The following is a 27,208-nucleotide window of genomic DNA, read 5'->3' as shown; positions in this document are numbered from 1 at the left end:
TGATGATCGGCGGACCGGGAGAGGTAAGAAACATAATAAACATGTTACTTACCTCTCCACGATCCTGCCAGGCCTCCTTTCTGATGTCACATGAACCCGGCCTGCGTCCCGGGTCATATGACGTCCGACGTCATTGAACAAGGACACCAGAGGAGAAGGCAGCGGAAAAGACCCCAGAGTATAATAATTGTTCATGGGTGTCCACAGTGGGACATAATAGTGTGTGCAGGGGCCACTATTGGGGATAATACTGTGTGCAGGGGCCACTAAGGGACATAATACTGTGTGCAGGGGCCACTATGGGGGATAATACTGTGTGGAGGGGCCACTATGGGGGATAATAGAATGCGCAGAAATGCATAGGAGGGGGTCGGTCGAGGTCTTCGTCGTCGGTCGGGGGGGGCCCATGTCAAAAGTTCGCCACGGCCCCGCCATTCCTAGTTACGCCACTGGTCACATGGCAATGTAACAGTTCACTACTATTAAAATGAATAAGACTGCAGCATCACCATGTGACCAAAGGACATGATGCCACTTCCTGAGTTTCCTGAATGGGTTTGAAAAGTGTCCGGCCGTGAGCACCGGTGAACATTTTGTGCTCTCCACGGCGAAACAGTTTTGTTTTGTTTTTTTTTTAACAGGACACAAACCTGGACATGCAGGCCTTTGTGTCCAGTTAAAAATAAAAAAAATAAAAAAATAAAAAACGGTTTTGCTGTGGAGAGCACAAATCGCTCACTGGCGATCACAGCCGGACACGGTCTGACAGGTTTACGTCTTCTGTCTGCAAACGGAAAACAAGCGCTGGTGTGAACCCAGTCTAAACATTTATAGTAGGTATGCAGTAACCCCCCACCACCACCACCTCATCTCAAGATAGTAATGAGCAACAGGTCACATAGAAAAATACTGTTTATTCACCATAGGATCACAAAAACATAGTTGTAACTGTGATCACAGAACAAAGTATAAACATTGTGGGCAAAAATTACCATTTTAATAGCAGCTTTTGTTTTATATTATCGCAGGAAGTTTTACCAATTGATAAACCAGTCTTGTGATTATTTTAATACCCTGTTTGCAAATTTACAAAATATTTGCCAGAAAAATGTGTAAAACCGATTGAACTTTTTGGTCTTTTTATTGAGTGAAAAAAATATATCCTCAGATGGACTTTCCTACTCTTACTTCATCAGTGATATAACAGAAACCTAGAAATCAAAGACAAAACATATTGTTAGGGTGCATATTTAGGAGAGTGGGTCTCCTCATAGTGCATCAAAAAATACTCAGAGAAAACATGCAGATTACCAGGGAATGATAAATTAATCTATGAAGTTTAAACAATTGTGCGGGTATAATTTATTTAAAAAAAAAACGGACTGATGCATATACTGATTGTATACTGACACCTTTTTATGCTCATAGCAAACGCTGTCCCCTAGAGGACAGATAAGGGGATTAAAAGTAGCAATTGTAAACAGAGTAGAGATAAGGAAATATATTAAATGTCGTTATCTTTACTCTGTTTACAATTTTCTACTGTTAATGCCATCAGCATAAAAAGGTGTCAGTACACAATCAGTATGTGCATCAGTCCGTTTTAAAGTCTCAGGGCTCGTTCACATCTGCGTTCATCTGTCCTTATTGCAGGTTTCCGTTTCCTGCATAAAACAGATGCAGGAGACGGAAGCCTGCAGGAGACTTTCTCACCCATTCATTTGAATGGGTGAGAAAGCTGTCCGGCCGTGAGCGTTTTGCGCTCTCCGCCGCGAAACCGGGTTTTATAATCCGGACACAGAGTCGGACATGCAGTACTCTGTGTCCGGATAAAAAAGTCCAGTTTCGCGGCGCAGAGCCTAAAACGCTCACCACCGCTCACGGCCGGACCCGGTCTATGGTTTCCGTCTTCTGCCATGCAGAAGACGGAAACCATAGAACGGAGACATGAACGCAGGTGTGAACCCAGCGTCAAACTGAATTCAAACAGACGGATAGCATACTGATGTGTGAACCAAGCCTTACACTTTCATCCTTATTGTGGGGAATCGCTCAGGTAGATGCTTAATAGCAGTGCAGGAAATAGGGACACAGGTACTGGATTGCACACAAGTTCAGGCTTTATTCACTTGTAGTGCATACACTGCCTTTTCAAAGGCACAAAATAAACAAAACAAAAGCCTTTTCAGCTGAGAACTCACTAAACATAGGAAAACTGTTCCCTGACTATACAGAAGCCTGGCTACCAGACTCCCACCTTGGCAACAACGGGTGGCACAGTACCTGCTTTATAGATTCAGTTTGGACAGGTCAGCTCAGTGTGGTGCCACACCTCCTAGTCCTCACACACAGACTATTATCAGGCCTTGATTAGTCAGCTGACCTCCCTGGTGTGGGCCTTTACCAAACACCCTTTAGCCTCCCGGTGGGACATACCTGTCTTCCCAGACCACACCCTTCATTCTCTCACATAATGTACTCACCTCTTTTAGGATCTGCCCTAGTGTCTCTTCACTTTTTATAGGTTTCCTGTTCAAATATAAAAATCAAAGTATAAAAAAAAATATTACACTGTTCTTTGAAAATGTATTTTTATCATAGCACCCATTTATAAAACTCTAAGAAGTACATTGATTTATCAAAAATAATGTGCCAGAAAAGTAGTCTATTACTATGTAATATGCAGACGGCACTTACCGTTCAGTCTTGATGGAAATAATTATTGAGAACTTGCACTCCTGCTCAGGAAGATAAGTGGAAGGCACAATAGTATATTGTCCGGGGGCAAGATTACAGATTTTAGACACTTCCAAGGAGTGACTATGTGGAATACAGCTGGCACACGGTTCTTGTGACAATGAAGAGTGGCATCCATCAGCTGGTACCTATAAACAACATTAAAAAGGTACAGTATGTATTTAGACATCTACATTTAAAATAGTCAAAACTAAAGTCACTTGATGCTTCTGGGTCCTGGTGTAAAACCTTAAACAAGGCAGCCCATATACCATTCAATTTATAATGATAGTGTCTTCCTTTGGTCAATCCTTCAAAAGACACTGACTGTCACTGACCTAGGTGCTCTCCATGTTTAATTATTAATTTAATTATGAACCAAAATTTTAACAGAAAGAACTTTTCTAGTTTTGAGCCTTATAAATGTTCTTTATTTTATGGATATGTATAAGTACCTGAAGAAGTCCCTTGATGTTCTTTAATTGTGTAGAACCAGGGAGTTACTAATACATTATGGCATTGCCAACTATTACTGTGTTTCCCCGAAAATAAGACAGTGTCTTATATTAAATAGCTGTCCTAAATATAGGACCTGTCTTATTTTCGGGGAACGTCTTATGACAACCGGCAGTCATGCCGGCACTTCCTTAGTGGAGCGCTGGCATGACTGCCGGTTGTAGGTAGTGTAGAGGAGGGGGAGAATGTATCCTACTTACCATTCCCATTATCGTAGCAGCGCTGGTGCCGCTGTTCGTCCCGGCAGTGGTGGGCAGGGCTTAGCGGGACTTTCGTGGGCGGGGCTTAGGGATCCTCACTTCATTGACACAGCAGCCGGCTGGTTGCTGTGCTCTGTGTGCACAGGAAAGCCAGCTGCTGCCTCTGCTTCTTGGATGAGCAGGAGAGTGAACTCCCTGCAGCATATGCACAGCGGGCATCTCCCAGCTCATCCTACAGCAGCAGGGAAAGTAGATACAACAGCAGAGGCAGCAGCCGGCTTTCCTGTGCACACAGAGCATATCGCAGTGTTCAGCCGGCTGTAATGATTTTTGGGAATGCCTTATTTTCGGGGGGGAGGGCTGCCTTATATTAGGCAATTGAACAAAAAAAATATGCCTTACTTTCGGGGGGTGACCTACTTTCAGGGAAACACGGTAATACCTTGATACACAGATGTAACAAGCAAAGTGAATATAACACTCACCAAGTACACATGAAAACCAATGGCGTGGCATGGATTCTCCTGATTGTGCTGGTGAAGTGTCACCTTTACCAATTGGGAATTGGTGGGCACACAAAAAGGAAAGATTGGGTTGAGATGATAAGAAGGAAAGTTCCTGCTGCCTCCAGCACTGTTACTCTTCTTCCACTGTCCTTTAAGCTCCAGTATTGTTTCCCATACGCCAGACAGCACATCTTCATCTGTCCTGTCCACAGGTTGATTGGAGGTTATTTCACTGAATGAAGAGAAATGGTTGAAAGCTAGGTTTAATGTCTACATGGCTGGTGTAGTGCTACATTAAATAAACTGAGATAACTTATAATATACTAGCTGGTACCCGCGACTTCGTCTGCGGTGATTGTAGAAGTGGGTATATACAGGCGCGGGTAAGGTTTTCGTACTGTGTATAAGGGATGGGATATAAAATGTAACTGTGTATCTTGTTTTTGCTGTAATTCTGAGAGCACATGAGACTTTTGTGTTGAATGTAATTTGTATTTCAGCCGCTATACGGTGTTGGTATAAACTGTACATAGTGTCTTTGGGACAGAGGGATTTCAGGTTAATATACTTCGATATACGACATTGTATGATTTGTTATTTTCCGCCAGTACATGTAAGTTTTGGGCACAGGATACTCTTGAGCAAGCAACATAAAGTCTGGCCCTGTGCATGACAGTTTAGTAACTCCATGTGCCTCTTATTAATAGCAATTAACCCCATCATGTCCCTCACATTAACCCCTGTGTAAGAGTTACTGATAGAGATGAGCGAGTACTGTTGGGATCAGCCGATCCGAACAGCACGCTCGCATAGAAATGAATGGACGTAGCCAGCACGCAGGGGGTTAAGCGCGCCGGCTACGTCCAAGCGGAAGTACCAGGTGCATCCATTCATTTCTATGGAGCGTGCTGTTCGGATTGGCTGATCCCAACAGTACTCGCTCATCTCTAGTTACTGATATGTGAGAGACTTGGAGGTAATAATTAAGTATCTTCATTACTGAGGTCTTTTATTAGTCCCTCCATATGTCTCACATATTAGTAACCTTTATATGGGGCACACAGGGGTTAATATGAGGGACATGATGGATTTTATTCCTATTAATGTGAGGCACACAGGGGTTAATATGAGGGACATGATGGGGGTTATTCCTATTAATGTGAGGCACACAGGGGTTAATATGAGGGACATGATGGGGTTTATTCCTATTAATGTGAGGCACATGGAGTTACTAACACTAAACTAATAACCCCAAATGCCTGACATTAATGAGAATAGGAACTAAAGGAAGGGAGCTGTGTGTTTCTTACTTTCATTTTGCTAGCAGCTTCCTGTCCTCCTCCGGGAACGTTTGCAGGGTGCAGGCGGCAGGAGCTATCACTATAGCAGGCAGAGACTTGAGCGATTAAGCTCCACCCCCTGGGTTTCCTGCACCCCTCTCAAAGGGGAGTGTCCTTATGCCTCAGCTCTAGCAGAGACTTCATTTAACTCTTGCAGGTCCTGTGCTGCTGGCGTGCCAGTGGAATATGGCAGGAGTGCCACTCTTGGCATGTGTGCCAGGGGTTGCTGACCTCTGCTGTAGGGGGTAATATGAATTTTGTGGCTTGCTATGGTCCAAAGTGTGTGAGATTGCAGAGATAGTGATGTGAGTTTGGATTTTGTGGGGGTCCTGAGAAAAACGTATGTGCGCTATTGTGACAAAACGTAGCCTATTGCACAATCGAGTGTAGTGACTATGTTTGTGGAAAATTTCAGCCAAATCGGTGGAGCGGTTTTTGCGTGATTGACCGCCAAACATCCGAACATCCAAAGTCACAAACCCACAAACTCACAAACATTTCACATTTATAATATTAATAGGATGTATTCCTCATATAAGATAAAAGTATTGCAGTGTATTGTAAGATTCCTTCTAAAAAGGCTCCTGACTGTCATGGCATAACTCAAATTCAACCCATGATGTTCCTGTAAGGGGGAAGCAATTTAGTCCAATATGGTGGTGCCCATGTGCTGCCACTGTTTAAGTGCCTCAGTTGCAAATAACCAAGGCATATAAAGGAACAATGGCCACAGTCAGTTTATAAACCATTAGTGGTTGGAGTTTGCTGTGTAAAACAGCTGGCAAGTGCTCAACTCTTGAGTCCTCTCCATACCCCCATGATGGCGTACTATTAACTCGCGTTTAAGTTAGTTTAATGTGCCAAAAATATTGATCACCTACCCTAAGGATAGGTTCTCAGTTCCAGATTTGTGAGTGGCTTATGCCCAACACTCTCACTGATCAGCTGTTCTCAACAGCTGATACACAGAGAATGGAGCTAACTGTTTCATTTATATGAAATATAGGATATTACAATTTATCTGGCAAAATTAGAATACATGTATCATATGAACGCCAATTACATGAAACTTTAATACCATGAGTAACAATGCACTATTATTGACTCTTCATTGAAACCTGAGTGTGATGGGTCCACTGGAAAGCACACGCAGTAAGAAGTCCCCTTCTGTGTCCCTGAGAAAGGTGCTGGGGATAAGAAGATGATATCCTGGAGATAACTCGCACTGCAGATGTAGCTGTCTGTCATAGGTGTGTGAGGAGGTTCCAGTCACTGGGGGTGTTGAGATGATCTTCTGAAGGTTAAACCGACGTTTTTCCACCTATAGACAATTTCAGAAAACAGCAGAATTTAAGTCTCTACTTCTTACTTTTTGAATGTGTTGAGGAAGAGGGTGTTAAGCAGATGAAGACTTCTTTGAGATAATTTCTAGTCTTTTGTTAGCCTTCTAGAGAATGCATTCAAATGCTTAAATTTGAGCGGATCTATCATTTACAATTTTAAACTTAATAAAAGCTGTAAATTTATTGTAACTGCAATATAAAATGTAAGAAATACTATTATCGTGGTTGTTGGATCTTTAAACATGGCAACCATAGCCACAAAGTGTCCGCTGTATTACATAGTGGAGACCTGTCAGCAATACCCGTGATCCGAGCCCACACTGGATATGGGCATTAACACTTTATATCATTCGGTCAAGCATGACCAAGAGAACTACTTATTGGCGCCGCATGGGTCAACACTGCAGTATATTTTTCTAATGATCAGACCCCCTAGGTTTTTAGAAGAAAGAGGTGCAAATGCAGTTTCTCTCTAATTCCAATTTTTTTCCACCAATATTAAGCTTTCATGTGGCTCTGTTCTGCCTCTTGGGAGGTGCAGAGTAAAAAAAAAATAAAAAGGAAAAGGGTATTTAAATAAATAAAAATCCTAACGGCATGGTGGCAAACTCCTGAAAAAACAGACCATATGTTTGTACAAATACTTCTTCACGGTGATCATCAATAATTATAACATATAATTATTAGATAACAGGAAGCCCATCTGTCCTTGCATCCATAAAACTTTTACCAATGCTCAGAGTCACTCATGTTATTTTCAAACTTACCTTCCAGATGTGCAGTCCCACAGCATTTGGGAAGGTACTATTTGAAATTTCACGCTGTACGTTTCGATTGAGGTGTATATTTTTGGGGGTTCCCATTTCAATTCTTGGCCTTTGCATTAGGGTTAAATACACCTCACTTTGTTCCTTTACACGTAACCAGAACTTTGGGTTATCTGGAAAGCTAGGGTTGTTGCGTGATCCACCTGCATTCTGACCTTTAATCCAAGAGCCATAAATCTGTTGTGTGTGAGAAAGCAGGGAACCTATATATGGATGAAAAAAAAAAGTTATATGTATTGTATATGATCCCTATATAGATACATCAAATCAAATTGATAAACACTCAGACAAATGTTAAGCTTAATCAACCAAAAAAAAAAAACCCACATTACTACAAAAAAGGCCCATATCTTACGATAACACAATTCAGGCTACTACAGTATATATACTCATTTCCTCACATTTTACAGTGAGGGCTAGTTCACACGTAAATTACGTGTGGCTTATTTTGGTCCTGAAAAAAAAAAAAAGCTTCCTAATTAGGAGGCGTTTTTTGGACCTTGCCATGCTTTTTGTGGAGCGTTGTGGAACGCCAGACGGTTTTCCCCTCCCGTAAAGTGAATGGGCCACAAAAAATGCAGCGTGTTTTTATGCATAAAAAATGCACGGAAAAAAACGCGCGTTTTTCGCTTCCCATTCACTTCTATTGCTTTCTTCAGGCGGAAAATGACTGAAGAAAGGTCACGTCGCTTCTTTTTTCGCCTAGCGGAAAAAAACGCTAGAGTAAAAAAAAAAAAACGCTAACCTTTTACATAGGCCACCATTGTATGGAGGCAGAGGTGAAATCCGCTGTCAAAATCCACCTCCTTGTCCCCGTGTGAACTAGCCCTTAACAGCACAAATACAAAATACATTTTTTTTATCCAGTTAAGGATCATACATTGGAAACATACATCTGTAAAAATCTGTAGAAATGTTTTCTCCTCCATGGAAGAGAGAACCCATTCCTTTTGTCTAGCTATTTTCCATGCTCTTGACCACAGCATCTAAACAGTTAACAGTAGCTCTGCCTGCATTGGTAGGAGCTGGATTGGTGTTGATTGGTCTACGATCCCCCCCCTCTCCCCCATTTAGAAGGGAAGCTGTTGGGAGAGTACTCTTGATGGAGTAATCTGGTTCTATCTCCTCTGGACTGGATTTGAAGGAATGTCATCCTTCATGGCAAGCTGAAAGATAAACCCCTCACAACCTCTATACCCCTAACTCCACACAGATTAATTTACCAGGGTCCTTAATATGGTAGCTAGACTCCCATCTGCAGAATTGGTAATTGGTGGCGACTTCAATATCCCCTATTCAGACACAATGAATTGCCAAAGTCTTTCTGGAAGCTCCTCCAAAGATGAATGCCCAACTTTAGACGACTTATTTGGAGATATTTACTGTATAACCTATGGTGGATTGATCACCCTTCAGACACATCTTTTACTTTCTAATCTCCTCCTCATAAAACCCACACGCAAACCCAGACTACTTCTTTGGGAATGGTCACACTCGGCGTCTTCTACAAAAGGCCTCTTTCAGCTCCATCACAAATCATGCCACCATAGTGATTGATCTTAACATCCATACAGAGTACACCAAAATCTGTCACTGGCGTGTTAATGAGGGGCAGCTAAGGAGGGCGCAGACGCAAGAGGAGCTTAGATCCTATCTTAAGACATTTTTTTATTTAAATAAGGGCTCAGTCATGTCCGAGGGGGTATTATGAGAGGCTCAAAGCAAAGGGGGTTACTGTAGGGTCAAAATTGAAGCCCAATACTAACCTACGCTTAGTAGATCTTCACTTTTTTGTCATTGAACATCTCATGTAAGCCAATCCTACGACTACTACTTAAATTGTTGATTGACACTACAGCAGAAATCTGGATCAGATGGTTTCAAAAGGTAGACAAATTGCTATTATTCACCAATTAATGCTACTATGACAGGAGTAATAAGTTCCATCTCGACTCTTCAGTTGTGGGGTCAGGTAGAGAGGAGTACAGTGTATACTCTCCAGCGTAGCAATTGAATGGTAATTTATGACCCAGAAGACTCATATTGTTACTTCAACATTACTCTAAGTTGTACTCCTTGCCTTCAGGTCCTCCTTTAAACCCACAGGAAAGGGACAAAAATCTATGTGCTTATTTAAGCTTATGGGGATAATGTCACTCCTTAGGGAGAGACCACCTTGTCGTCAGGTGTGTGGAGACTTATACAGCCATAGCTGCTCCACTGCAAGGGAACATGGGAAGAATATGCAAATCTGTCTCCCAAGATCCCCATAATCTGGTCTCTCAGCCTCTCACTTCTACCAAATCAGTTCTCTCTAGGCTGCGCTGATAAAGTCCAACCAGACAGAAACGGTGCCGTCCGTAGCTGAGAAATTGATTTGGTTATAACCCCGCATTATGCAGTAAAGACTTCTGGGAAAGTCAGGCATGATGTTCAGGGTGATTCCCAATAGAGGGCAGCATAACAGAGGCACTGTCTCCCTGTTTACATCTTGGGAGACAGATTTGCATATTCTTCCCTTATTTATGCTGTCACCTACCCTCCCTCACTCCTGAAGCAGTCGTCCTACTCAAAAGGTACTATTATTAATTCATTCATTACACTTATCTCTAAACCTGGAAGGGACCAGGCCTATAGCATTACTAAACACTGATCCTAAGCAGTTTACCAAGATTATGGAAGCATGGCTCAATATTTGCCTTCCCTTCCTCATACATAAAGATCAGGTCAGGTTTGTCCCATGCCACTAAGGTGGAAAACAATGATTTATAGACTTGATCACCAAATTTTTGATTTTGACTTTGGATTAAAGGGTCAGTTTCAAAAAGTGATCAGGGACCTGATCACTTTCCGAAAAATCCCCCCTCCCCCATACCTCCTAGCAAGATTTTCCCTTCACAATGGGACTCAGAAGGGCTGTCCAATATATCCCCTGTAATTTGTAGTATACATTGAACCTCTGGCGGCCTCTATACACCTACTTCCTGACAGTCGCGGAGTCAGAGTAAGGGAATTTAAGTGTTCACTTTTTCCTCTTTTAGATGCATTTGGCCTTTTGTGTATGTACAAGGTCAATACCAAAAAGACAGAGGCTCTACCCATTTGGATTCCTTCATTCCACCTCTCTACTTCACAGGCATCCATCCCATATAGTGGCAGGATACCTTTGTAAAATATTTAGGTATGAACCTTACAAAGTCCAATTTTCCCCCACTCAACAGGCAAATACATGCACTCCTCTCTAAATGGTTGACTATACCTCTGTCTTTCTTGGGCCAGATCTTTGCAATAAAAATGGCAGTATTGCCTGCCCTAAACTGTTATATTTATTTGAGACACTACCAGTCCCTGTATCAATAAAGGACCTCCAATTCCTACAGGGCTCCATCATACTGTTTATACAGACTGGAGAGAGACACAGGAACTTTGGGTCAGTTACGATGACACCAAAAGAAAGGAGTGTGTGTGTGTGGGGGGGGGGGTCTCTCTCTATCCTCAATTCAGTACTCTATTATTGGGCCATTCAATGGGGAGAATGTCTGCATGGTCAACATTATCAGTATATTTCAAATGGATGGAAATGGTAATGGTTAGCCCCAAATCACCCTAATTTCCTTTTTTGCTTTACCAGACTTCAGTCCAGATTTAATCTTCCCTCTAGTGGCGAGTTCTCCTATTTGCAGATTTGCCACTTTGCTTACACTATTTTTCACAGTTCTTACATGACCATGCTAACTACTTTTGAGAGACTCTATAAGGCCGATTGCAGACGACCGTGCTGCAACTGGCCTGCCGTGAACTCAAAGCGGGATGTTTCCCATGTGCTGCCTGTGCAAGGGCCGTGTTTCTGCGGCCCCTTTCATTAAATGAATAGGAGCCACGGAAGCAAGGTCCGTAAAATAGGACAGGATTTGGACCTGTTCTATATTTTGCTGTCTGAACAGTCTGCCAGTGCACAGGCCCGTGAAAATCATGGCAGTGTGTACAGCCCCATAAAAAGAATAAGTCAGTGTGCTATCAAGTGAAATACACAGATAGCACATGGACCAAGGCCATGGTCATCTGTAAGGGCCTAAGTCTGAGAATTTTATGGCTGGTTTTATCTGAGATTTATAGGATCATAGCTGATTCAACTCTAGATAGGATTCTCAGATACCCCTACATGCAAAAATGGGATGACTATTAAGAGAGACCTTACCAGAGACATCCTGGCTATTGATCTTGCGATGGGTCGTGAAAACCGCAAGCTGTACTATATATAGAGAGAATTAAGATATTGCTGCACTGGTACCACACCCCAGTGTTGCTTGTTTCTTTTATTGCTGCAATACTGAATGGCACACCTGATCCATTATAAAACAGCTTCTCCAGCTATTCTAAGAATTAATTCAGTTGACGGGGTCACCCTCTCTCATAGCGTAGTGCAGGGGTGCTCACACTTTTTCAGCGTGTGAGCTACTTTATTAGCTGACCAAGGCAAAAGATCTACTAAGGCGGGCCTGTGGGCGGGACCGGGCAGACCTGTGGACAGGGCGGGCGTGTCTGTGGGCGGGGCCAGGCGGATCGTGACAGCAGGAGACAGCAGCGTTCTGTGGCTGCCCAGGGATCCCTGCTGTCTGCTTCTTCACAGCGCAGGCTGAGAGTTATCTCTGGACACTGGCAGGCTGGGACTGCGGCAACCCCGCCTGCCAGTGTCCGGAGATGACTCTCAGCCTGCACTGTGAACAAGCAGACACCGGGGATCCCTGCATCCCGCGATCGACCCATACGTCCTTTGCGATCTACCAGTAGATCGCGATCGACGTATTGGGCACCCCTGGCGTAGCGATTAGAGACCGTTTCTATCAATATTACTCGGATCTTCACCGCTCACATTTAAACGCTCCTGCTCAGGAACTTGTTCAGTATTTGACAGATGTCCCCTTTCCCACTGTGACAGCGGAGCAGCGAGAATCTTTAGATGCCCCTCTTACACTGGATGAGTTGTCCACAGCACTGGCGGCTATGGCCAGGGGCAAATCGCCTGGTCTGGATGGTGTCCTGGTGGAAGTATATATGCAATAAGAGGACATATTGCTATCCGTTCTATTGAAGTGTTACCAGGCAGCCTTTGGGGCTCGCATGCTTCCGGGTTCGTTTTATGACGCTAATGTCATTCTTCTTCTTAAACCAGATACGAACCCGTTGGAGTGTGGGTCTTACAGTCCTATTTCTCTTTTTAATCTTGATTACAAATTGCTTACAAAGGTCTTGGCTAACCGCCTGAACACTGTAATACTGGACTTGAGTCAATCAGACCAAGTCCACCTCTAATAATTTGCGTCGGGTCCAAGTTGTATCTCAAATAGGGGCAGCTCTTAATCAGGATTGAGCGGTGGCTTCTCTAGATGCCACTAAGACATTTGACTCGGTGGAATGGCCCTTCTTGCTCCAAGTTCTGAAATGTTTTGGGTTTGGGGACTCATTTATTGATTGGATTAGGCTTCTTTATTTGTCCCCTAGAGCTGCACTCTCTATTAATGGTGCGCTATCCCCGTTTTTTGCCCTCCACAGGAGAACTCGCCAGGGATATCCTCTGTCTCCTTTATTATTTGCCTTGGCGATAGAGTCTCTTGCTATTTTCCTTAGGACGGACCCGATATACAGGGGAGTACTGATTGGCGCTAAGGAGGAGAGGACATCCCTGTATGCTGACGACCTATTATGTCAGACCCTGCTAATACACTTCCTAGAGCTATGGAGATTATTGACAGATTTGGAATATACTCTGGTCTGAGGATAAATTGGTCCAAATCGTCATATATGCCCCTTTCTGCACGGCCGCCAAAGCTATCTGACTCTTGCATGCTTACACAAAATGGGAAGGCTGAGACATCCTGTGTACTTGCGATGCACTGGTATATATGCTGATTCTGGGAGTGTCCGATCATTAAAGGTTTCTGGTCCGAGGTCATAGGCCTGTTATCTGATATACTGGGAACTCCGATTCCACTCTTACCTGAAGCATGTCTATTCGGAGTTTTAGATGAAGAGGTATGGCCGCACCACTCACGTATATTTTTACGGGTATCGCGTTTCTTAGCCAGGAAGGCGATTGCTCTGCGATGGATGGCTCCCAGACCCCCCATCCTTCCCATGTGGCGGAAGCTGGTGAACTCCATTGTCCCGTATAATAAAGTGGTATATAAAGGCAGGGGCTGCCCACAAAAGTTTTGTAAGGTTTGGAGCCCGTGGTGCGACTCTCCCTTGACCCTGTATACTGACCATTCTTTTCGCTCTGCCCTGAATGCACTTGTTCCTTAGATTCTTAAGGGGTGACTCTGGTCCATGCTTATACTGCATTTGGAATAATGTGTATGTTCCTGTGCATGTTTTTCTGTTGTCCCTCTTGTTTTCTACTCTCGTCCTCTGCAGGTTGGATGGAGATTGATACCTCTCTCAACTTTCTGGATTTGGACTTTCTACTAGATGATTTTTGCAAGCCTTCAATTACTAATATGGACTTTGCAGCATGGTTTTTGGTTCTTGTTCTGTTTGACAAGATTTTTTTGTCCAAGGTTGCTTTGGATTGTGTTCCCTTTGCCATCTCTTATGTCTGGTACTGTAATTTGTTATATACTTTCTCAATAAAACGAGTTTAAAAAAATACTGAATGACTACTGGCAGTATGATGCTCTTCCAGCTGACTTGTTTCATATTTTCTGGTTTTGTACTCTAGTGCAGCCTTTCTGTAGGCTGGTCGAAAACATTAAAAATAAATAAATAAATACCGGAAATCACATTCACCTTACCCAGTTGTTCTGGTGCCTCCCTGCTCCGGCAAGCAGTTTCACTTTGAAAAACACCAGAGCAGCAGGACCGGACCACGCTGCAAGGACACTGGAGTACAGGAGGGTGTGATCTTTTTTTTTATTTAAGATTATTTTTTTACCTCCCTCAGCTTATTTTAAAAATATATTTTTTCCTGGGCAACCGCTTTCAGGTGGTGACACAGTACGTACCTGGAGTTTAGCAGTATTTAATTACTTGCCGGACAGCTTTCCTGTTATTGCATGACCAGTAATTAAATCCGGCTGAGTGAATCAGTAATTTACTTAACTGAAATGAAAGCACCAGTGGCCAGTGACTGGATGTTGCTATAGCTGCATCCAGGTACATAGTGAGTCACCATGCTAACAGAACCACTCTTAAATTCAGTGAAACCTTTAGAACTTGTTCACACGTTTGTTAAGTCAGACTGCTTGGCTAGGTGTTGGATTTTATACGCTTAATGCATGGTAATGAGACTAAATTCAATAATTAAGTGCCCAGTACTCCATATTCCCTTTGTAGACAAATTAAAAAAATAAAATAAATAAATAAATAAAAAAAAACACACACGGCCGCAAAAGTATCAGAACGGTCTTATTCTCAAAGTTCATGTGCTGTATGCATATTTCCTAGAATAGAGCATATGTAATATTAGCTATACCAGGGGTGCTCAATAAGTCGATCGCGATCTACCGGTCGATCGCAATGGACGTATGGGTCAGCCTGCACTGTGAACAAGCACTCTGGACACTTGCAGGCCGCTCTAAGGGATGGAGGGGCTGGGGTGCTGCTTGTTCACAGTGCAGGCTGAGAGTCATCTCCGGACACTGGCAGGCGGGGCTGCCGCAGCCCCAGCCTGCCAGTGTCCAGAGATAACTCTCAGCCTGCACTGTGAACAAGGAGACAGCGGGGATCCCTGGGCGGCCACAGAACTCCGCTGTCTCCTGCACTCACGATCCGTCCAGCCCCGCCCACATGTCCGACCCCGCCCACACACACACATGCCCCTCCCCTCACACAGGCCCACCTGGCCCCTCCCACTGGCCCACCCCGCCCACAAGTAGTGGGTAGTAGATCCTTCAACTTGGGCATGTTAAAAAGTAGCTCACATGCTGACAAAGTGTGAGCACCCCTGATCTATACTATCCATATCAGTGGCAGTGTCTGATTGATCCATGTACACACAGTGATTCTTCCAACAGCCATACCAATAAGGTGTAAACTGCACAATTTACCTGCACTCACCAGTCCAGATACTTTCAATGTGATCATTCTCAATGACAGGAAATGACACTATAACCTCATTAAATTCTTTGAAAAATTCTTCTTTTTCCACCCAGAATTCTCCATCTTGAATTTGAGATAAAAATCGAGCACTTTCTGTTTGGTCCATCAATTTCCAATTATCACCACTGAGGTAAGGGATAAAAAGTAAAGTTGCAATAACAGTTTATTAAACATTGAAACCTACTTAGCCCTTCCATTTGGTATCAATTTGCATAAGAGTTTGCATACAAGGAAATATCCTCATATGCACGGAAAATTGTCAATGAGTACTACTGCCAACATAGAACAAGATAAACAAAGGGTCTATAGTCTCAATATAGAGGAGAGGAAGGATTGAGGAGTCAAGTGCAAAAAGACAGAGGGACAAAAGAGGCTACAAGATGACAAATAAGAAGCTCTCACATCCAAGTTATTTATTCATATCAATACAAGAACTTGATGATGCATCAAATATATGTGAGAGGCTGGGTTATGGAGCAGATTCATCTCTACTTTTTGTTGAGCCTATGGTAAACATCATACCGTGTTTCCCAAAAATTAGGTCCCCCCCACCCCCGAAAGTAAGGCATGGTTTTTTTTTTTGGTGAATTGCCTAATATAAGGCGCCCCCCCGAAAATAAGGCATCCCAAAATCATTGCAGCCGTCTGAACACTGTGTGCGAAGTTCCGTGTACACAGGTATGCCGGCTGCTGCCTCTGCTGTTGTATCTGCTGTCTCTGCTGCTATAGGATGAGGTGGGAGGTGCCCGCTTTACATATGCTGCGGGCACCTCCCGCAGCTCATGCCAGAGGAAGAATCCGGCTTTACTGTGCACACGGAGCACAGTATCCAGCCGGCAGCAATGCCAGCAAAGTGAGGCTCTCCGGCGCAACCGCTGGAAGTCTCGCTAGCCCCGCCAAACACTTCCGCCGCCGCCGCCGTGACAAACAGCAGCACCAGCGCTGCTACGAAGATGGGGAAGGTAAGTAGCATACCTTCCCCCTCCCCTACACTACCTACAACTGGAAGTCATTACGGTGCTCAGCTAAGGAAGTGTCGGCATGACTGCCGGTTGTCATAAGACGTCCCCTGAAAATAAGACAGGTCCTATATTTAGGAGGAGAATTTAATATAAGACACTTATTTTCGGGGAATTCAGCAAATTAGGACCAGACTCTCCAAAGAGAAGTACAGACGCAGCGCTCACCCAAAAAGACTTTATTTGATAACAGCACAACGCGTTTCGAGCCAATCTTGCTCTTTCTCAAGTGCATAAAGATAACCTTAAAATTACACAAATACAACAATAAGTAGAAAAAAATATAGACAAAAGGATAAGTATTACACTAAAATGTCAGATGGTTGAACCCATATGTACGTAAAATATTTTCAATACCAAACATTGAAGCTTATAGAAACCAATGACTCATACACAGATGAGTCACAGACAGATCACACATAATCATGTACACATATATATATATACATATATACACACATGCCCGATGGTATATGTGTACATGATTATGTGTGATCTGTCTGTGACTCATCTGTGTATGAGTCATTGGTTTCTATAAGCTTCAATGTTTGGTATTGAAAATATTTTACGTACATATGGGTTCAACCATCTGACATTTTAGTGTAATACTTATCCTTTTGTCTATATTTTTTTCTACTTATTGTTGTATTTGTGTAATTTTAAGGTTATCTATATGCACTTGAGAAAGAGCAAGATTGGCTCGAAACGCGTTGTGCTGTTACCAAATAAAGTCTTTTTGGGTGAGCGCTGCCTCTGTACTTCTCTTTGGAGAGTCTGGTCCTAATTTGCTGAATTCCTCACGTCTTCCTGACGTCCTTTTCAGCTGCTGCCCTCCTGAATGTTCCATTTGATTGTGCCTATAGGTTGTTGTGTTTCACACAACCTGCCAAGGTGAGAGGCCATCCTGTTTTCATCTTATATTTCCATTTCATTTATTGAAATTACTGCACTAGGGTCGGCTCGGCGCCCTGTTTTTCTTTTTTTACTTATTATCGGGGAAACACGGTAGCAGCTAGTCTACATCCACCAGTTCTGAGAGAACTGAAAACTAGCAATGTGTGAGAGCAGAGAGGCTGCTGCTGCTGACTCATCTCTCTGCTCTCACATGCATAGCAGAGAATAGCAGAGGGTGCTCACAGACATTTCCAGAGTGCATGGTGGAGGCTAATTAGCATATAAGTAAAAACAGGCTCATTCAAAAAATACCGAGACAATTTACATACAAAAGGTATGTTTGGAATGGGCTTTCTAAAGGCTATGCAAGTATATTCTTAGTTAAAAAAAAAAATTCCCCAATGATAGAGCCCTTTTAATTCTAGTTCAGCATTTGACTGCATTTTGAAGTCAATAGAGTTCACCAACTATACAATTTTCTTTTTTAATCTGTCATTTTTAGAGTTTTTACAGAAATTTTAAACGCACACAAAAAACAATATAAGAAAAATATAAGAAGAAACAGGGAAGGGGAAGGTAGAGAGGGGCAAGAAAGAAAAGAAAAGGAAAAAACAAACAAACCCAAAACATTGTATAAAATTCAATTAAACAACAGTCTGAACCAAACAATGAACAGTAGAAACAAAGGGTAGGAGAACAACAAAAGGGGAAGGGGGGGGGGGGGGGAGATCAATTTATACTGAGTCGCATGAAATGTTATGCATGTAGATGATTTGACTGCACGAGACCATCTAATCTGCCATTGGGCTGGAGAGATCTGCCTACCCAAAGCCTCTGTCCATCTGACCATGTACTTATGGACAAGGGGTGCACGATCGTTTGGAGAAGAGAGAATACAGTAAATATTCGATATCAGGCCCTTCAAAGAGGTACCTGCACAGCAAATCTTCTCAAAAAGAGTAGGGACTGACACCTTTGGGGCCCCAAATAGAGTAGTCATAAAGTGGGCCATCTGCCTATAATGAAACCATTCCATAGGCGGCAAGTGCAAATTTAATGTAAAGTAGTCAAAGGGCCGAAGCTCTAAGCTAAATAGGTCATTCAGGTCAGCAATATGAAACAGCCCTAGTGTGTTCCAGGGGCACACCATCTCATGCCCCCACTCCCCCCAGTAGGAGACGGTTAGAAACCATAGAGAAGTGGCAATAGGGAAGTGGGAAAATGGCACCAACTATACAACTTTGACTTGAGATTTTACCTGTTGTTGTAAACAAACAAGCAAAAACTACTATTAACACAAACCTTTTTCCCCAGGATCCATCCCAGCAGCTTCTTCCCCAGGGATTGTGTACACGGAACAAGAGCAAAGACTGTCCATCTTTAGTAAGCCCATGTTGAATATCTGTAATTGTGAAAGCATGAAACTGGCCCAAATCTCCAGACCCTACACAAAAATTTGATAAGATTAGCAATTTAAGATGAAGTAACAATTTAGTGTACACATGCACCAACCTCTAACTTTATGTATTGCTGGCCATACATATGAGCTGTCAGGTATATGTTTGGCAGGCTTCTATCTCACCCAATTCCCCCACCGACAAACGCATACATGAATGCACAACTCAGATCACATACTGATGACCTATCCTATGCATAGGGCTTCATACGAAAAGTCGATTTGGAACAACCCCTTTAAGCCTTCTTTCCGACAATTCACACCCATCTGTCAGAAAAGGCACACAACTTGTAGTAATGTCTCTAATACACAAATAAAAGGAGTTTTAAAACATGTACGCCAGTTTTTTTTAGTACAAATTACACCAAAATTCTGGTGCACGGTGGCTCAGTGGTTAGCACTGCAGCCTTGCAGCACTGGAGTCCTAGGTTCAAATCCTGCCAAGGGCAACATCTGCAAGGAGTTTGTGTGTTCTCCCCGTGTTTGCGTGGGTTTCCTCCGGGTACTCCGGTTTCCTCACACACACCAAAGACATACTGATAGGTAATGTAGAATGTGAACCCTATATGGGACAGTGACTGACAATATCTGTAAAGCGCTGCGGAATATGATGGCACTATATAAGTAAGCATAATAATAAATAATAAAATATTTTATCTGCCACAGCGTACCAGAAAAATAAGTATTTTCTCCTTGCATGGGGTCCACAGGAGCAGCTCATACATGCACAGGTAAACAGCAGTAGAGAGCATGTAGAATTGCATTGTACTTTAGAAAGGTGCTAGTAGTCAGTCAGCGCATGCAAAACCATGTAGGTTATTGAATAAGCCACAATGTGAATAAAATGGTTAGTGTAATAAAACTTTTACCTTCTTTGCTGTGGAGCACAGAGCAACTCATTGCACATCTTTCCTTCAAATCCAGCATACGACTGACCAGCTCTTCTTTAAAATTCTCTTCAGCATATTCAAATGACCATCTTTCTACCAAACCCCCAGTTAAATCCACCAAAGCATCAGCAACCTGGCCAGCCCACAGGGCCTCATAACAGCCATGTAACCTGCAGACATATGAATATAAACAACTTAACTGTAAAACAGAAGGCATCAACTTTATGAACATGATAATTCATTCACACATCAATTCTTTGTGGACGTTTTGTTGCAATTTCTGGAGCCAGCGCCTCTTTGCTATAAAGTTTTGCATTGAAAAAAAAAAAAAAAAATTATATATATATATATATATATATATATATATATATATATATATATATATATATATATATATGTGTGTTTAGTCAGACTAGCATTATTGTAAAGTATTCTGAACTGGGACAATACCACATACAGTACAAAAGAAGCATATAAAAGGGGTTTCACAGGACTTACATTTTCATAGCGTATGGTTAGGATAAGTTATCTGTATCTCCAACACCCAGGAACCCACAGACCAGTTGTTCAAAGCGTTGTGTTTATTTGTTCAAACACAACCTATACACAATGCAAAGTTCTGTGCGTGGTATTCAGTGAACAGGTCAAAGCACTTACTTGAATCTGCAATCTGTTCAAAGAGCTGATCTGTAGGGTCCAAATGAGATACTGAAGATCTATCCTAAGAATAGGCCCTCAATATGTACATTAAAGAGGTTTTACCATCTCAGTGATTCATCTTTCCACTTTTCTCCTATCCCGTCCACTTCCTTGTTACGCTAGGTTCACACCTGCGTTCAGCCTTCCGTTCTGTGCTTTCCGTCTTCTGCATGCCAGAAGACGCAAAGCACAGACCAGGTCCGGCCGTGAGCGGCGGTGAGCGTTTTATGCTCTCTGCCGCGAAACCGGATTTTTTAATCCAGACACAGAGTACTGCATGTCCGACTCTGTGTCCGGATTAAAAAACCCGGTTTCGCGGCGGAGAGCATAAAACGCTCACCGCCGCTCACGGCCTGACATCTTTCTCACCCATTCAAATGAATGGGTGAGAAAGACTCCTGCAGGTTTCCGTCTCCTGCTCTGTTTTATGCAGGAAACGGAAACCTGCAGAACGGACCCCTTGAACGCAGATGTGAACGAGCCCTTACAGTGACAAGTTGGTGGGTGGGATTAGTCTGTGCAATGTACAGCACAGGCCAGTTGTGTGTTCCTGAGCCTTATCCGCATTCATACGACTGACTATTATAGTAGAAGACAGTATGTCACTGAGAGGCAGAGATTCCTAATATCATAGATAACAATAATGCTAGGAGTCCCTCTCCTGGCATACTGTGCACAGTTGTACTCAGTGTTGTGTAAGGAATAACAGTGTCCTTGGGATTTACAGAGTTACTTTTACAAATGTCTCTTAAATAAAAATCCAAATTTCCAATTTATGTGCAAATAGTATAAGACTTAACATTTATTAATTCAAAATAAAAAATGAGACTGTTAGCAAAATCAAAATTGCTGGTAAAAAGTTTTAAAATCTATAAAGTAAATAGTGGTCATCAGAGCTGCTTCCATATGGTTGCACCGCCAAGGAACATAAATCTACTGATATCGGTACTGAGGGTAACACAACACTGCAATGATTGAAAAGCATATTAGAAGGATCCCAGTGTGTAAAGGGTTCAGATATTTAGGCTCCACTAGGAACGTCCCTATGTACAGTGAAGGAAATAAGTATTTGACCCCTTGCTGATTTTGTACGTTTTCCCACTGACAAAGACATGAACAGTCTATAATTTTAAGAGTAGGTTGATTTTAGTGAAAGATAGAATATCAAAAATAAAATCCAGAAATCACATTGTATATATTTTATAAATTTATGTGCATTTTGCAAAGAGAAATAAGTATTTGATCCCGCTGGCAAACAAGACATAATACTTGGTTGCAAAACCCTTGTTGGCAAGCACAGCAGTCAGACATTTTTTTGTAGTTGATGATGAGGTTTGAGCACGTCAGGAGGAATTTTGGACCAATCCTTCCGACAATGTAGTACAAGAAAGGTTCTCTTTAAATATGATCCTGGAGATGGGAATACCCCTTTAAAAATAACTCACAAGTTTGCTAATTAGTTGGCTGTGTGTGGGGACGTTCACACTAATGTTGGAAGCCCATAATGATAGATGTCTGTTTATTTTTTTTAAACAGGCCTTATCATAATGGACACTACCTGCTGTTAATGTGTTCAATTTTTTTTTAAATGCTTTCTGAGCATGCACAATATAAAAAAAACAGACAAAAATAACGGATGATATAACCGATGACCATTATATTATCCATCATATATCCATTAGTTTTAGGAAATACTCAGGTGGCCTAAATGAGGTAGAGCCCATCAGCTAAAGCAGTGGTTACCTACGGGCCCCATAGACTATAATGGGGTCTGCCAGGTGTCTGTTGAGTTTTCCGATGCTTTTTTTTTCATTGGGACTTTTCTCATCCATCATAAGTTCATTCTTCTGAATGGAGCCAAAAGTCCTGTACCAAGCGTTATTATCTCGACCAAAATAAGGGACCTGTAACAGATTTGGTGAAAGCAAACACTAACGGACAACAGATCAAATCCCACTGAAACCAGCTGTGTTACTGGTTGATACTAACAACAGACACTAACAATGGTGGTGTGAACAACCCCTAAGAATCTGGGGTAGATCTGTCTATTCTGTTGTACACTATTTCAGCTCACACAATTTTTGTAAAAGGATAAAACACATTTTGCTTTATTAAACATTATTAGCTACACTATTAACAGAGGGTACATGATGAAATAAATGCTGTATTGTATTCAACTAAGCCCATTTTCTATGACACATGAATGTTTCACAAATACATACTTGGCATATGCCTTCTCTAAGAGTGGAAGCCAAAAAGCATCTTGATCTTGGCAATGGGAAAAGCAGAGTTTGTGCCCAAGGCATGGCAACAGATCATCAATGGATACCTCCACCCAGTGGCCAAATCTCCAAAACCGACAAATAAAGCGCCCAGTGTACCCTTGGTCCTCCCAGGTGCACTGCTCAGCAGGAAAAACCTTTGACAAAAAATAAAGCGAAGTAATACAGAGAATACTGAGAAGTGTGAACAGTCAATGTCTGAATGAAAATACAGTTCTATATAGTAACTAAGAAATGATAAAAAGGTAAGTTAGTAATACCACAATATTAAGAAATTAGGCAATAAGGAGGAAGTACAGTTGTAACCTACTCTCGGATCTATATGAAAATTACATTATAAAAGCAGGGTTGCTGAAATATATAAAAACTTAGATATGCACAGTAGGTTGCCAGTAGAGTGGAAAGTCACACTGGTGTCATGGCGAGATTATACCTTTTCCAGTCTTCTCCACCTTGAAGAATTGAATATTAGGGCCATTTTGTGTACTTAATGCTTGACCCCTCTGTCACGTTCATCCACTATAGATTTAGACTCTTCCTTGTATGATTTGCATCTACATGCTTTATCTAACAGTAGGTTAACTAGGTGCTTACATATAGCATTACATTGTTTTTACTGGAAAAACCATGGTGTAGGTCATACCTTGAAGATCTTTCCATGAGAGGAATTGAATTATGTATTGCCGGAGGAAGGATAAGCAGAATGACAAGTCTTATTGTGGTTTCAAAGAACAAACAGCTTTGGACCCACAAAAGTTCACCACACGCTGAGGGGCCCTACTGAAAGAAACTATATCTATATGCAGACCCCACAGTACCTCAAACTAACAAACCACAGGAATATCTGAGTCTCAGCCTTGATTTTCTGCTGAAGAGTCCGAAGATGATTTTTGGAACTAGAAAATTAAACCATGTGAACAAACACAAAAGGGGAAAGCACATGCCTGATTTTGTCAGTCATTTGGTCTACGCAACATCATGTATTAGGCTAGGACTCCACAGTGATTTTGGCCATGACACCTATTGTACGACCAATGATCACCTTGTGATTCCTACATGTTAGTGAATAAGTTGCATTGCTGCTGTGAAAGTGCCTCAACTGCAACTTCACATCGCAAAAAAAACCCCCAAAAAACAAACCAAAAACAAAACTTAGTAATCGCTTTGTATTAAAAACAGTAAGGGAGCGTTCACACTACCGTCGGTGTCCGACATGTAGTGTCCGCTCAAAATCTGTCACGGACACTAGGAGCGGACACTAGATGTGTCCGTGACACCTGTCATTCACTTGAATGGGCATCGGGTGCGTTCTTTTGCACTCCATGCCCGTCCTTCCCTGTCCGCAAAAGAGATGTCCGACTTCTCAAGCGGACAGAGGAACCCTGCATGCAGGGTTTTTCTGTCCGCTTGAGAAGTCGGACATCTTCTCTTGCGGACAGGGAAGGACGGGCACGGAGTGCAAAAGAACGCACCCGATGCCCATTCAAGTGAATGACAGGTGTCACGGACACATCTAGTGTCCGCTCCTAGTGTCCGTGACAGATTTTGAGCGGACACTAGGAGCGGACACTACATGTCGGACACCGACGGTAGTGTGAACGCCCCCTAATAGAAATTGTGACAGTGAAGAAAAACATGCTAAACAACATCTAAATGTATGCCAAAAGATGCATGATGTTAAAGTGGTTATCCATTTTAGAAAAAGTGATGGCCTATCATTAAGGAGTACATGAGTTTTCATAAAAATTTTAAATATATGCAATATCTTGCTGGGCAGTCTGTTCTATGACTATGATATTGCATCAGTTTTCTTTGCTGCTATTGTCCCCATTATGGCTGAAGCACATTTTACATTTGTCTTTGACGCTGAGGACGTGTACAATAAGAAGCAGTCTGCCCCCCTCCAAGGCCTGGGCGGTTATGACCTAAATCAAAATTGCAATTAATCAAGCATTTTACCTCTATTACAATTAATGATGATTATTTAGGAGATGCTCCTTTTATAACTGCATTTATTGTATGAAGAGAAGAGCCCCACTCCCTTGCACTCACTGTGGTCCCCTATTGCATCTACAGAGACAAAACTAGCCTAGCAAGAGAGAGTAAACTACAAATTAGCTAGAAAGGGCAACATTTTTAACGAAAGTGCATTACATTTTGGTCCAAAAATCACATGCTCTATTAAATGAGACGGAGTTCACTACAAAAAAAATTAGTTACCAGGAATTACTAGTTTTCTATATCCATTAATATTAGATCTGTGTGAGTCTGATATCTGGGACTAGCGCAGGCCACTTCTATTGAGACAGAACAAAACTGTATAATGTTTACATATTGAAGTCTATGGGACAGTACTGTATCTATGACACCCGGGACCCCTGCAAATGAGTGCTAGAAGATGGGAAAAAAAACACTTTACCAAAGGTTGTAACTTTTATATTGGAAGAAGACCCCTGCAGATCAGCCCTTTCTAAGGGCACGCAGCTCACTAAGGGTGCATTCACACTACGTAACACTAGCGTGTATCACAGCCGTACACGCCGGCACTACAGCAGGGCTGCCAAACACTTCCCATTCATTTCTATGGGAGCCGGCATGCGAGCGCTCCCCATAGAAATGAATGGAAAAAAAGCGTCCATTCATTTCTATGGGGAGCGCTCGCATGCCGGCTCCCATAGAAATGAATGGGAAGTGTTCGGCAGCCCTGCTGTAGCGCCGGCGTGTACGGCTGTGATACACGCTGGCGTTACGTAGTGTGAATGCACCCTTACTGTACTTTTAGTAGCAGTGATCAATTGTATGGGACTCCAATACACAATCCATAACTGCAGCTACTGAACATACGGCAAGAGAGCAGTATAGCACCCAGCATGTAAACAATACCATAAGCTGTGCCTAATTTTCCTTTCTTCCCTGACAGTGACCTTGTATCACATCATCAGCAAATATATTATTGCTTGTATCCTAGAATTGGTATATTTTTGGTTTATTTGCTGTCCAAATATATAATGGACCAGACTCAGACTGTACAGAGACCAATGGTAGTCAATATGTAAAGTCAAACTGCTGTTTTAAAGAGGACCTTTAAATACCTTTACCAACTCAAGTACTTAGCATCTCTTAATAGTCTCCTCTCCACTGATTCCTGCAGTTGGAAATTTCTCTCTAGCCTCTACCACTCCTGAGCAACAAGTGCAGTTGGTTTTGGTGCCTGATGTGCTATTTAAAGAGGACCTTTCTTGTCCTCATGAAAGTGCAGTTTTATATACCACTAGGTTGACTTTCCCAATATGTGCCCCAGTGGAGAAGATATAGGAGACGTTAGCTTTGGCACTGATATATTCGCAGCCCCATCCCCACCCCCTTGCCTGCTTCTTCCTGATAAGTACAGACTAAATCGCATATCAGGCACCAAAACTAACAGGACTGAGTGCTCGGGAACAGTGGGGGGCTAAAGAAACAACTACAACTGTGCCAGAATAAGTGGAGGACCACCTACCAACAGATGCTACAAACTGGAGTTGGGGGAGGGGGCGAGAGGTTTATTTAAAAAAAAAAAAAACACCTGCCTCTGAATATATATATAGTCTCACCCATTGCACAGATTAGACTCCAATCGAATATGTTGCATTTTCTAAGGTTTGGGGTATTTTTATATGGTTTGTGTGAGCTCAATCTTATGAGATGGGAAACGTCTTGTTTGTGCTATCTGAGAACTACCTGGGTATTTTATGGGTTTAGTTATAAAAGTGTAGGGTGGGTGATATGCGCACACACAACATGTCACTGCCATAGTCTACCAGCAGATATAACAAGCTTACCTGATGCAGAAGGGCAGGAGATTTGTGCAGAGCAGCACAGGCACAGATGAACCAGCAATCCCCCAGAATGCCTTGTTTCCCTAAAGCATCTCTCCTAATCTGTGGGAAAAGATGGGGGCGGGCACAAATCTCCTGGGGATACAACAACACCATATGAATAAGCATCATTCTCTATACAGCCCGCAGGGTTGTGCCCACATAACAGTACATAAACCCACCTGAGGCCTCAGCCATGTAATGCGGTCACACAATGGAGACAATGGAGTGTTCCCACGACCCACCAGAGAGGAGACGCAAGCAGGGAATTCCGGGTCCACGAAGAGCCCGGTAGCGGGAGGAGGCATGTTATCTGCCGCGACAATACAAGCCTCTCATCTCCACACGGCCTAGTAGAAGGCAGACATGATACGTGAGGAGCGGGCAGCTCACCTGACACACCATGACATGGAAGCCACCCTAGGACCATGCAACAGCTAGCAGCCGTTCTCCGAGCTAGCGGCATACAGTGGGCAAGGCCCGCCCCTCACACAGGCGCGGTATACATATATATATATACACCCTCTTCTGTCTGACAGGGTCTCC

General features: G+C 42.6%; 1 protein-coding gene across 1 annotated transcript; it reads right to left on the bottom strand.

Moving 5' to 3' along the window:
• Window positions 1-923: 923 nt before the first annotated feature.
• Window positions 924-27,208, bottom strand: CAPN10 (calpain 10). The gene is made up of 13 exons (XM_075268471.1): window positions 27,056-27,208; window positions 26,845-26,975; window positions 26,627-26,758; window positions 22,746-22,942; window positions 19,804-19,994; window positions 18,781-18,922; window positions 15,524-15,690; window positions 7,409-7,671; window positions 6,417-6,619; window positions 3,938-4,190; window positions 2,698-2,885; window positions 2,484-2,529; window positions 924-1,211 (listed from the first exon to the last, which is right to left on the bottom strand). The coding sequence occupies exons 1-13, from the start codon at window positions 27,126-27,128 to the stop codon at window positions 1,185-1,187; spliced, it is 2,013 nt and encodes a 670-aa protein (XP_075124572.1). The 5' UTR covers window positions 27,129-27,208; the 3' UTR covers window positions 924-1,184.

This window comes from Leptodactylus fuscus, chromosome 3, assembly GCF_031893055.1.
Source record: "Leptodactylus fuscus isolate aLepFus1 chromosome 3, aLepFus1.hap2, whole genome shotgun sequence".
Lineage (NCBI taxonomy): Eukaryota > Metazoa > Chordata > Amphibia > Anura > Leptodactylidae > Leptodactylus > Leptodactylus fuscus.
Note: the sequence above shows the minus strand (reverse complement) of the source record. Positions and strands in the feature narration are given on the sequence as shown.

What these genes read in the sequence shown, in the direction of transcription:
- CAPN10 (XM_075268471.1), bottom strand. Translation starts at nt 27,128, where the DNA reads ATGCCGCTAGCTCGGAGAACGGCTGCTAGCTGTTGCATGGTCCTAGGG. An exon ending in TCCATGTCATGGTGTGTCAG is followed by an intron (nt 26,976 to 27,055) that starts GTGAGCTGCCCG and finishes TTGTCGCGGCAG; the next exon opens with ATAACATGCCTCCTCCCGCT. An exon ending in TTACATGGCTGAGGCCTCAG is followed by an intron (nt 26,759 to 26,844) that starts GTGGGTTTATGT and finishes TTGTATCCCCAG; the next exon opens with GAGATTTGTGCCCGCCCCCA.